Source organism: Eumetopias jubatus, unplaced genomic scaffold, assembly GCF_037043125.1.
Source record: "Eumetopias jubatus isolate StellerSeaLion01/CBP00866 unplaced genomic scaffold, mEumJub1_p1.0 scaffold_5, whole genome shotgun sequence".
NCBI classification, from domain to species: Eukaryota; Metazoa; Chordata; class Mammalia; order Carnivora; family Otariidae; genus Eumetopias; species Eumetopias jubatus.
The window spans coordinates 146,038,858-146,051,701 of record NW_028274811.1 but is presented as its reverse complement, the minus strand read 5'-3'; the positions used below and the strand labels follow the sequence as shown (position 1 = coordinate 146,051,701).

The window sequence follows — 12,844 nt, the reverse complement described above, 5'->3', positions numbered from 1 at the left end:
TAGGTCTGCTTCCCTCTCAGCCTTGGCTGCTAGAGGTGGTGTTGGGGCCACATTTTTTTTTTTTTTTAAGATTTTATTTATTTATTTGACAGTGAGAGACACAGTGAGAGAGGGAACACAAGCAGGGGGAGTGGGAGAGGGAGAAGCACGCTTCCCGCTGAGCAGGGAGCCCGATGCGGGACTCGATCCCAGGACCCTGGGATCATGACCTGAGCCGAAGGCAGATGCTTAACGATTGAGCCACCCAGGCGCCCAGGGCTGCATTTTTTTCCCCTGTGGTGTTTGGCTGGGGTACAGAGGCAGGCATTTATTGTCTAAAAATTTCCCTCTTGTTAGGTTGCCTCTTTCCTGGTCTTTGGCTTTTTTGGGGTAAATTTGTCTTTTCCCATTGGTGTTTTCAGATTGTCAGCTTCTCTACCTCCAGCACCAGTCCCCAGGATACATGAAGCAAAACACAAACCCAGAGAACTCACTGGATGTGATTCCTTGGGTCACCAGTTCCCTTGCTGCTCTGCCTTTTCTTCACTTTTTAGAGTCATCTTCTGTTTATTTATGTATAATGTCCTGGGCTTTTAGCTGTACTTGGCAGGAGGTATAGGGAGAAGTGTGTTGATTTCATCTGGGCCATTCCCTTCAGTCCTCTTGTAGTCTTGACTGCCTCTTTCCTCTAGAGGTAACTACTATGGTGACTTCTAATAAATGTTAGTTTTTCCCGTTTGTGAATTTTTTTACATGTGGAATAGGTATTCTTTGTGTCTGAGTTCTTTTTGTGTGTGTGTGAGTTATCACTAAACATCACTATGCAATAAATCCAAATCATGGTTGTAGTTTTAGTTGGTTTATTCTTATTGCCATATCATACTCAATTATGTGAATATACCAAAATTTATCCATTCTGCTGTTGATAGACAGTTTAGTAGTTTCCATTTTGGAGGTGGAGCCCAACGCAGGGCCTGAACCCACAGCCCAGAGATCAAAACCTGAGCTGAGATGGGCGCCTTGGGTGGCTCAGTTGGTTAAGCGACTGCCTTCAGCTCAGGTCATGATCCTGGAGTTCCAGGATCGAGTCCCACATCGGGCTCCCTGCTGAGCAGGGAGTCTGCTTCTCCCTCTGACCCTCCTCCCTCTTATGCTCTCTATCTCTCATTCTCTCTCTCTCAAATAAGTAAATAAAATCTTTAAAAAAAAAAAAAAAACCTGAGCTGAGATCAAGAGTCGGGACGCTCAGCTGACTGAGCCACCCAGATGCCCCCATTTTGGAGGTCTTTTTATGAAATAGTGCTGCTATGAATGTTCTTGTACATGTCTTTGAATGTAAGTTTATAAGGAAACTATTAATTTTAATAGGTATTAGCAAAATACTACATAAATATATACTGTAGATATCATAAATATATAAAATATGTATATTTTCCCCCAAAACTGATCCACAAAGTTAGCAACTGTTAATAGTTTATGTATCCTTGCGAAAAAATGTTTAGCTCTGTATACCTATGCCTTGTTTCAGGTTTTTCTACTGCAGCATGGATTGGCAGGGAAGAAGCTTCCATTCCTTCCTAGTCCACACACAGACTAGCTAAGGAAATTTAGTTGAGGATATAGAGTGAGAGCAGGTGAAGTCTTTCACTTTGGCAGCTTTTCTCCGCTTCCAGTTTCCTAATAAGGTATGACTATGCCATGGTAAGCAGGGATTGGGGCCTGCTAAACAGCCAGATGTTTACCTTACAAGTATTTTATAGCTAGGACTTATCACCATTCTAGTTTATTTATACCAACAATCTTCACCTTTCCATTTAGGGTAATATTTATACATGAGGTGCTTTTGAACAAAATTCAGTCACATCTTCATGATGTGGGAAAAAACAGGGCCAGTACTGCAAAAGAGATTAATGATATTTTTGGACCAAATTCCATTTTAAAGTCATTTAGATTAAATGGTTTTAAATTGGAATTAGGTTATTTGTTGTACATAAAGAGGCTTTTAGGAATGTTGAGACAAATTATTTAAATCTTACTCTGCTTTCTTCCCCTAATGAAGATATAGCCAATGGAAGTTTTACTACATTTTTAAAAACAGGATCAGTGAAATAAAAATCTAACATGAGTTTTCAAATTTGTGTGTTTGTACGTGCGTGCATATATGAAATAAGTCACATGCTAAGCCTTCTTGCTGAAGAACTTCATTGATAAAATTGGACTTGGTAGTGTCAGTACAATAAAAGTTCAACTGTGATATTTGTAAATTGCATGTTTAACCATTGTTTATTTTTTAAAAGTTTTATGTAAAATTTTATTTTTTTTAAGATCTTATTTATTTAGTTTAGAGAAAGAGAGCACGCACGTGCGAGCCGGGAAGGGGGGTAGAGGGAGAGGAAGAGGGAGAGAGACAATCTTAAACAGGTTGCATGCTCAGTGTGGAGCCCGATGCACGGCTTGATCTCATGACCCTGAGATCTTGACCTGAGCTGAAATCAAAGAGTTGGACACTTAACCTACTCAGTCACCCAGGAGCCCCTAAAAATTTTATTTGAGTGTTTGATTTTCAGAGGTAGAATTTAGTGATTCATCAGTTGCATATTACACCCAGTGCTCTTTACATCAGGTGCTCTCCTTAATTCCCATCACTTATTTACCTCATCCCCCCACCCACCTCCCCTCCAGCAACCCTGTTTGTTCAGTAGAGTTAAGAGTCTCTTACGGTCTTTCTCCCTCTCTGATTTCATTTTATTTTTCCTTCCCTTCCTCTGTGTTCAACTGTTTTCTTTCTTACATTCCACATGACTGAAATCATATGGTATTTGTCTTTCTCTGACTTACTTTGCTTAGCATAATACCCTCTAGTTCCATCCATGTCATTGCAAATGGCAAGATTTCATTCTTTTGATGACTAATTTTCCATTGTGTATATATACCATATCTTCTTTATCTGTTCATCTGTCGATGGACATCTGGGCTCTTCCCATATTTTGTTTTTTGTGGACATTGCTGCTGTAAACATTGGGGTGCAGGTGCCCCTTCCAATCACTGTGTTTGTATCCTTTGGATAAATACCTAGTAGTGCAGTTGCTGGGTCATAGGGTACCTGTATTTTTAACTTTTTGAGGAACAACTATACTGTTTTCCACAATGGCTGCACCAGTTTGCATTCCCACCAATAGTGTAAGAGGGTTGTCCGTTCTCCACATCCTTGCCAACATCTGTTGTTTCCTGAGTTGTTAATTTTTACCGTTCTGACTGGTGTGACGTGATATCTCACTGTGGTTTTGATTTGTATTTCTCTGATGCTGAGTGATGTTGAGCATTTTTTCATGTGTCTGTTGGTCATTTGTATGTGTTCCTTGGAGAAATGTCTGCTCATGTATTCTGCCCATTTCTTGACTAGATTTTTTGTTTTTTGGGTCTTGAGTTTGATAAATTCTTTATAGGTTTTGGATACTAGCCCTTCATCTAATAAGGCATTTGCAAATATCTTCTCCCATTTGGTAGGTTGTCTTTTAGTTTTGTCGACTGTTTCCTTTGCTGTGCAAAGGCTTTTTATCTTGATGAAGTCCCCATAGTTCATTTTTGCTTTTGTTTCCCTTGCCTTTTTTAGACGTGTCTAGTAAGAAGTTGCTGTGGCTGAGGTCAAAGAGGTTGCTGCCTTTACGTTCTTGTTCTCCTCTAGGATTTTGATGAATTCCTGTCTCACATTTGGGTCTTTCATCCATTTTGAGTTTATTTTTGTCTATGGTGTAAAAAAAAGAGGTCCAGTTTCATTCTTCTGCATGTGGCCGTCCAATTTTTCCAACACCATTTCTTAAAGAGACTTTTTTCTGTTGGGTATTTCCTTCTTTGTCGAAGATTAGTGGACCAGAGTTGAGGGTCCATTTCTGGGTTTTCTATTCTCTTCCATTGATCTATGTGTCTCTTTTTGTGCTAATACCATACTCTCTTGAGGTACAGCTTTGTAATATAGCCTGAAGTCTGGAATGTGATGCCTCCAGCTTTTGTTTTCTTTTTCAGGATTGCTTTGGCTATTCAGGGTCTTTTGTGGTTCCATACAAATTTTAGTATCGTTTGTTCCAGCAAATGTTGATGGTATTTTGATAGGGATTGCTTTGAATGTGTAGATTGCTTTGGATGGCATAGACATTTTAACAGTATTTGTCCTTACAATCCATGAGTATGGAATGTTTCCCCATTTTAAAGATTTTATTTTTTGGGGCGCCTGGGTGGCTCAGTCATTAAGCGTCTGCCTCTGGCTCAGGTCATGATCCCAGGGTCCTGCAATCGAGCCCTGCATTGGGCTCCCTGCTTGGCGGGGAGCCTGCTTCTCCCTCTCCCACTCCCCCTGCTTGTGTTCCCTTTCTTGCTGTCTCTCTCTGTCGAATAAATAAATTAAAAAATTCTAAAAAAAAAAAAGATTTTATTTTTAGTAATTTCTGCACCCAGTGTGAGGCTCGAACTCACAGCCCTGAGACCCAAGAGTTGCATGCTTCCCCAGCTGAGCCAGCTAGGTGCCCCTATTATGTAAAATTTTAAAAATGAAATAGACTAATGCAATAACCTCCAATAACCAGCATCTAGATTCAACAGATAAAGCATATGGCTGATAATTCTTTCATCTCAACCCTTTCCCTCTCCCATCTCCACACTTCTCCTGGATCATTTTATAGCACATCCCATATACGAAATGTTTTCATCTGTAAATACTTACGTATTCTGAGAGATCACTTAAAAAACACGCACACACAACCACATTACCACCATCATACTACTTACCGGTTTTATCCTCCCACGTTTTTAAAATTATTATCAATATTATTGTTCTTCACACCATGAGTACTGAATTCTGTTTAGGATTTAATGCAGTTCCTTCTGTCTTACGATATAGCCTACTAGGGATATATGATCATATTACTGTTTTAAAGTCTTTAAAGTAAATCTTTTCTGTAGTTAAACTGGAAATCTGTCATATATACACACATATATATGTTTCATTTGTGTAATTTGTTTTTGGTTTAGGGGTTGCTTATTTTCCATTTTGCTATAATTTTGTTTTGGATTATGTAAAAACTTTCCATGGTTCTAAAACAAGGCAGTTGAGAAGTCTAATATTCCCTTCCCTTTCTTTTGTAGAATCAATGGAGGCTTGTGAAACTCCTTACAAAATAATGAAAATTTTGCCTATTTGTGTATTTTGAGAGAACCATAGTTATTCTCTGATTTTTTTCCAAAAGTTTCATGAGCAAAAAAAAATAGTAGTTCTTAACTTTTTTGGCCTCAGGATCCCTTTACATTCTTAAAAAACATAGACTCATAAGAGCTTTCATTTGCCCTTAGAAAATGAAACAAAATTTGGAAGTATTAATTCACTTAACACACCTGTTATATATTAATATAATTTTTTTTCAAAGAAATAACTATATACTTCAAACCCAAAATATTGGTGAGAAGAGTGGATTTGTGTTATATTTGCAAATTTCTTAAATGTCTGATTTAAATGGGAGGCTGGTGGATTTTTTTCATCTTGGCTGCATTCAATCAGTTTTTTATGTAGCGTCTGGAAAACTCTACTGTATCCTGGCAAGACAATGAGGGTAAAAGGCAAAGTCTTAGTGTTACAGTGAAAATGGTTTCAACCTTACAGAGGTGGATGAGTCCAGTATGAGTCCAGTATTCTGTACTCTGTTAAGCAGAGCCCTGGAGTTGGTTTAGATTTGTTGTGCTTGCTTAGTTTTGTGTTTGTTGGTTTGTCTTTGAACGTGGTCTTCTGAAGATCAGTGTCTTGTGCACATGCTCCCCCCACCGCCGCACTGTGCCTTCTGCAGCCCCCCCCCCCCCGCAATCTGGCCAATGCATGGTCCTCCCCATAGCTCCCTTGTGCCACCTGGGGCTGGGCCACCCACGTGGGGCTGGGCCCCATCACAGGACAAGCCCACTGCCATCAACCGTTCACACTCATGTGGATATCCCCCATTGTCCCTGCATCTTGTTGGCAGCAGTGTGCCAGCAAGGGCGGTCCTTGCCCAGTCAGTCACCTTGTTTCTGGAGGGCAACATGGCGACCCTCATTTGTGTGAGTGCGACGATGTCTCTGCTGCTTTCCTCTACACTGTGTCCTGATGCAGGATACTCCTTGCCACGCTTTCGCTGCTGTGCCCTACTTCTGCAGCTGCCTGAGAGCTGGCTGCGGAGACAGGACAGTGTGGGACTGCTTCACCCTTTGCACCGGCTCACCCACATTTGCACCCAAACCATCCTACCTGGTTAATCCCTCCGTAGCACATGTCTGTCTTTAAAGTTAATCCACAGGCATCTTAGCCCTTGTGGCTGGTGTGGTCACGTTCCAAATGGCTTTAAGTGCTTGTGCCGCTCCTACCTGGATAACTGTGGTAATTGTGGAACTAATTGATGCCCACAGGCACCAGCAGCTCTGGTGATTCCAGATAACCTAATCAGTTGCATGTCCCATGGACCTGTCAGCTATTTTAGGTAGAAGTCATAGTGCCTGCGGTGGCACCCTGACCAGGAATCCAGGCTCGGTACCACAAAGGGAGCTTGATGATCATCTTCGACAACCAAGCAAGGCAGCAGATGTGCAGATTACCTACTTGAGATCTGGGAGAGCAGTGATGAAAAATAACACTGGACTCTTTTGAGAGCTTATATTTCAGTGAGTCCATTTTGAATCCTTTAAGGAGGATCCATTGCAGGGCAAGTCCGGTTGCTGGCCACTGTGGTAATCTCAGCTCCAGTGCAGGTATTGAATTCAGTGCAGTTAAAATGCTAGCTTGATGTTGGATCGCCCATGTGGGCAGCAGCAGGTCCACCACGGGGGGATGGTCCTTCCAGGTCTTCCCCACCCCCTTGGGTGAGCTCCGGGCTCTTAGCCCAGTTTCCCTAGGCTGAAGTTTACATTTGGAGAAAGTTAGAGTGCTCAAAGCAGACTCAAGCTGCCAGGATACTGCCCTGGGAATCATAGAATTCTAGTGTAGTTCTGTTTTGTTTGTGTCAGAACTTTGCAGAAGCTGGTTAGGCAGGATTGTTGGGATGTTCATACTGCGTTGCCAGAGCCCAAAGTCTTAGACTGACTGGTGCAAGACGGACCAGAGAGAAAGCTTTTGCCAAAGATGTTTTCATTAATCAAGGATGAAGGTGAACGTGGGAGGTTTGAAGAGGCTTGGATCCCATGTAGTTCTGAGCGTAAATGATTCCAACAGCCAGCATTGTTCTCATGACCCTCAGGTTGCTCCCAGGAAACCAAAGTCCTTCGGGTGGTGGTAGTGGGGCGGGGGGGTGGTGTGGTTCTAAAGGTAACTGAAAGACACAGCCCTGGAGCATGTGCTTTATTTGACTCAACCTGCACAGCCCCTCCTGGCTCTCATGTAGGTGGAACTGGCACAGCAAAAGCTCTTCTGTGGGTGGTGGTGTATGGCCTTTCTATGTCGGCAGTGATTTGCCTGGCTTATTGATAACTACGGGGATTAGTGCGCTAACCAGTTAGCCAGCCTGAGTACTCATTATCCCTCAACTTTGGTAAGTGGTGCTCAGCTCAGATTGAGCGACATAGTGCTTTTTAACGTTGGGGGCCAAGTTCCACATTGCTCAGTGTGTGTGCACCCTAGTCCCAATGGGTGTTGGGGACTGGTTACATCCATTAATGATGGGCTTGGATTGCAGTTATTCCCCATGAATGAGGAACTCTGTTGAGATCAAAAGTTTTCCTTAAAAGTTTTCCTTAAGTCCCTGTCTCTAGTACACACTGCTTGTCGCCCTTCAGATTGCCCACTTGGGGTGGGCACTTCGCCTTGCAGATCACAGAGAAGAGGTCTAAATAAAAGTTGCGACCAGGTTTCATAGGTTGTTCTTCAGAGGGAGCATTATGGAGCCTGTGAGTGGGATGGTTCTTGGCATTTGAGGTTCTTCCTCAATGTATTGGGCCACCCCAGGCAAGAAGGTGGACAGATGTGCTCAGAACCATGTGGGGAGGAGTAAAGGGTGAGCTATTGCCTCTGGCCTCCGACCAGGTCGTGCTGGGCTCTGGTAGTTTCTGCTTAAGGTGACCTCTGTCTCACCTCTCTCTGTCCTGGCACCTTTGTGGTTTTGGGGTGCCCCCTTCACCCTATTTGTGTGTATCTCTATGTCTGTGGTGGAGTGAGGTAAAGCTAAAGGGGTGTCTCCTATGCTGCCCACTGCTATTAAGTCCTTGGATGTGTTTTTGTGGAGTTTAAACTGTTAGGACTGAACTTAGGACTTTAAACCGTAAACTCTTAGGATACCATTGGTGACCTGATTTTGTGTATTTCTATTTAGCATCAGTTATGGAAGAGTGCAGTTTAATGAGTACAGTTCTCATTGAAAGGAACAACTGGCCTTTTTATATATTAGGAAATTTTTTGGTTTTGGAATATACTTTATTATTATCATAATAACACTTCTCTGCTGCTGATGGATTCTTGCTTTAACACATTATTTTTGTTTGGGGGTTCTGTTTTTTTTTTTAAGTTATAATCAAAGATAACTCAGTTTGTCTTTTTCATTCACAGACATATGTAGAGTGTGTCGGTCTGAAGGAACACCTGAGAAACCTCTCTATCATCCTTGCGTCTGTACTGGCAGTATTAAGTTTATCCATCAAGAATGGTGAGTCATCCTGTTAGAAAATTTTATGTCTGAGCTTTAGTTTTGTCATTTGTAAAATAAGGGGGATTGTTTCAATGAACTTTCTCTGTAGTAGTTATTTTTTTTTTAATTTTGTTGTGAAAATTTGGAAATTACCCATATTCCTTATTACCATTCCTTGTCATTTTGGCATTATTGTTTTCTGGTACATGTGATATCTGTTCATTTCTACCATGGAGAGCTTATTTTGTTCATTGGAAGTGTTAAGGTTTTCTGATTCTGCTTGGCATGATAATAGCTTACATTTATGTAATGCTTTGTGCCTTGTGCCTGGGTGCTCGTTGCTTTTATACATCTTAACTCATTTAATCCTTAGAACCATGAGGTGGATTATTTTTATTATTATGCAGATGAGGAAACAAGCATAGAAATGTTAAAGTAACTTGTTCTGGGTACACAGCCAACCACTTAGTGACAACCAGGATTGAGACCGAGCTACCCAGGGTAGCAGTATTATCAGACCAGTGTTAGAACTGATGTGATGCTTGGAGATTCTTTCATAGTTGAGGTTAGCCTTGAGGAGATTACAATTTAGTTAATTGAACTTTTTTAATAGTAGAAATACATATTGTTTTCATCTGTTATGGTTCTGTACTTTCAGAAGGCATTAAATTATAAAAAGTCAAAAAGAATATTGTAAATATGAAACCATCACAATTATAAAAGCTCCATGATATGTTACATTTTAATAAAACAGAACATTGGTTTTCAGTGAAACCTGAAAATTTCTTTGTTGTAAATACTGTACTTAATGAATGTGTTTGTGATTGCAGCTTAGTTCAGTGGCTGAAACACAGTCGAAAAGAATACTGTGAATTATGCAAGCACAGATTTGCTTTCACACCAAGTAAGTTCTTTAGAAGTTTGCATTGCATTTTTGGGTTATAACTGCACGCATAAAGGTTTTTAAGCAGTTTTAAAGCAATTGTTTTTAACTTTGTCATTGATAATAACAAACTGTAACATTTTGGAAATTATTTTTTAAAAGTACATGTCAGCTTTTAACACACAGATGCATGTTTATGTGAGAGTGATTTAATTTATAGAATATTTCTTCTTTCTTTTTTATTTATTTATTTATTTTTTTGGAGAGAGAGTGTGCACGCCACTAGTGGGGCGGGGAGGGGCAGAGGGAGAGGGAGAGAGAGAATCTTAAGCAGGTTCCATGCTCAGCACAAGCCCCATGCAGGGTTTGATCTCAGGACCCTGAGGTCATGACCTAAGCCTAAATTAAGAGTTGGATGCTTAACGGGCTGAGCCACCCAGGGTGCCCCTCTTTTTAAATTTTTTATTATGGACAAGTTCAAATGTATAAAAAAGGTGTAATGAAACCCCCATGTTCATATTTCTTAGTTTGACTCATTTTTAGCTCATGGCCTTTACATGGTATTCCTTACCTGTGTTCTTGTTCCCCACCTCTCTATCCTTTTTTAAAGCAAATCCCATCATTTATAATTTCATCTGTACATATTTTAATATGTATCTCTAAACAATAAGGATTCTTTTTCAAAAACAGTGACTCTGATACCATTCACCCAGAAAAATTAATAACGATGTCTTGATTTTTATCAAATACGTCCTCACTGTTCAAACGGGATATCTTTTGAGTTAAAATTGTGTAGATTGGAATAATAATAATAAAGAGAAGATTCAGGAGTCGCATGTTCTACTGACTGAGCCAGGCAGGGCCCCCACTAATTCACTTTTTAAAAATGAGACTTTCTAAGCTTAATATTTTTGTTAAGCCTATGGCACATATTTTGCAGGTCTTTAAAATTCCAGTTATATTTTATAATTCCTGTGCCTACTGATTGATCCTTAATGTTATTCATCTTAAATAAGTAGAGGACTATACTGGCAGCTTGTCAAGAATTTGAAGTATACTTTTCATTCTGGGATTGTAGTACATTGCCCTCCTTCCAGAGGTTTTTTTTTTTTTAATAGTATCTGCAACTTAAGGTTTATAGCAAACTAATTCTAAGTAATTGAATATTTTCATGAAGTTTCGTAGGAAATACTCGTGTGAGCTTTTTTATTTTGAGACCGATAAAAGCTTGTGTTGGTACATTTTAGTTTGCATTTGACATAGGCCATTCTCTTTATCTTATCAAAAACTTTATTTACTGGTTTAATGACTTTATCAAGTATCCTCTTAAAGTAAGTGGTCTTTGTGGGTGTATTGCAAAAAATTGCTATTTGTTAATAGCTTATTTCTTAATGTTTGTAGCTGTGAATAGTTTTATAATAGTTCGTTCATTAATTTTATATCATTGATTTTAAAACTTTACACATCATAATTCCTTATTTTGGCCTCACTGGAGAAAGGTGTTTGTTCCTCCTGTATGTTCTTTCTGAGATACCTGTGGTAGAGCAGTGGTTTTCATTGGAACCATTTAAAAAGGAAATCTTCCTCAAACATGGCAAAACCTTTCTCTGAGTGTGTTGAACCACATCTTACAGAGAGATGGGAAGACCTGAATTTACTGGTTGGAATATTAATTATTGTTTTAAAATTGGGTGGGGAGGTGTGATTGGCCAACAAATGTCAGTAGGCTGTTTGCTTCTACATGAAATGACTTTGCTACAGATTGTACTTTCTGAGTGCTGTGTCTAAGGCTTGTATTTGGGAGGAGGACTGGGTCATTGTCTTCTTTTTTTTTATATTGAAGTATATAGTTGAGACACAATGTTATGTTAGTTTCAGGTGTGCAGCATGGTGATTCCACAGCTGTATGTTGTGTTGTGCTCACCACAAGTGTAGCTACCATCTTTCGCCATACAGCGCTATTGTATATATTCCCTCTGCTCTACCTTTCATCCCTATGACTTATTCCCCTGGACCCATTTTGCCCACCGCCCCTTTCCCTTTTGCAACTGCCAGTTTGTTCTCTGTATTTATATGCCTGTTACTGCTTTTTTGTTTGTTCATCTGTTTTGTTTCTTAGATTCCATATGTAAGGAAAACCATATGTTGTCTTCAACTTACTGACTTAATTTCCTTAGCACAGTACCCTCTAGATCCATCCATGTTGTCATAAATAGCAGGGTCTTATTATTTTTCATGGCTGAGCAACATTCCATTGTGTGTATATAAGTATACATACACACAATTCTTTCTTTATCCATTCATCTACCAGTGCACGTGGATTGCTTCCATATCTTGGCTATTGTAAGTAATGCTACAGTAAACATAGGGGTGCATATATCTTTTCGAGTTAGTGTTTTTGTTTTCCTTGGGTAAATACCCAGAAGTGGAATTACTGGATTGTATGATACTATATATTTTTAATTTTTTGAGGAACCTCCATACTCCTTTCCACAGTGGCTGCACCAGTTTACATTCTCACACCTAACAGTGCACAAGCGTTCCTTTTTCTCTGCATCCTTGCCAACACATCATTTATCTTTTTGTTACTAGCCATTTGACAGGTATAAGGTGATATGGTGGTTTTTACTTAAGAGGGTTCTTTCTTGGTAACATGTCAACAGCTTCACCTTTTGCTCCTCTTCGCTGTATCTGATCTTTTATAATTTGGGAAGCCAGATAATTGCGTTGTTTAAATGCTGAAATATGTATAAGTTAGCTTTGCATGAAGTTCATGGCAGTGACTGAGGGATGTGAACTTCTCTTGAATCTTTATTCCTGCACAGAGGTCTTTTTTTGTTGGCTTCTACATTTCACATGTGATTTGCTCTCAAAGGACTTTTGGGTAAATGTATTATTTAACTGTTTGATTCACTTTTTTAATAGGAAAAGATAAGTGAAATACAAAGATTGAAATTGTTAAGCTAGCTCTACATGCCTATTTTATATTTTTGAATTAAGCTATTTTTGAATCTTTATGAAATTATATGTACTTTTTTTTTCTCTACTAGTTTATTCTCCAGATATGCCTTCACGGCTTCCCATCCAAGACATATTTGCCGGACTGGTTACAAGTATTGGCACTGCAATACGATACTGGTTTCATTATACACTTGTGGCCTTTGCATGGTTGGGAGTTGTTCCTCTTACAGCATGTGAGTATTCATTTCTCTGTGATTGGAGTTGTACAACTTATAAAGTTGTATAAGTATTCAATTTTGTAATATTGCATCATATTTTTGTTTGAATGATACTTATTTGATGTTACAATTTCATGTATTAGGAAAGCCTCACTTAGGAAACATTGTCCACCTAA

The 12,844-nt window shown here is 39.6% G+C and overlaps 1 protein-coding gene across 2 annotated transcripts in view; it reads left to right on the top strand.

The window, feature by feature from the left end:
• The window catches only part of MARCHF6 (membrane associated ring-CH-type finger 6), an 81,035-nt gene that overhangs the window by 16,189 nt on the left and 52,002 nt on the right, over positions 1–12,844 (top strand). For both annotated transcript variants that reach the window (XM_028122640.2, XM_028122639.2), the window contains exons 2-4: positions 8,528–8,624; positions 9,437–9,510; positions 12,540–12,683. In XM_028122640.2, the coding sequence (XP_027978441.1) occupies positions 8,528–8,624; positions 9,437–9,510; positions 12,540–12,683 (315 nt within the window). The remainder of the gene's footprint in view (positions 1–8,527; positions 8,625–9,436; positions 9,511–12,539; positions 12,684–12,844) is intronic.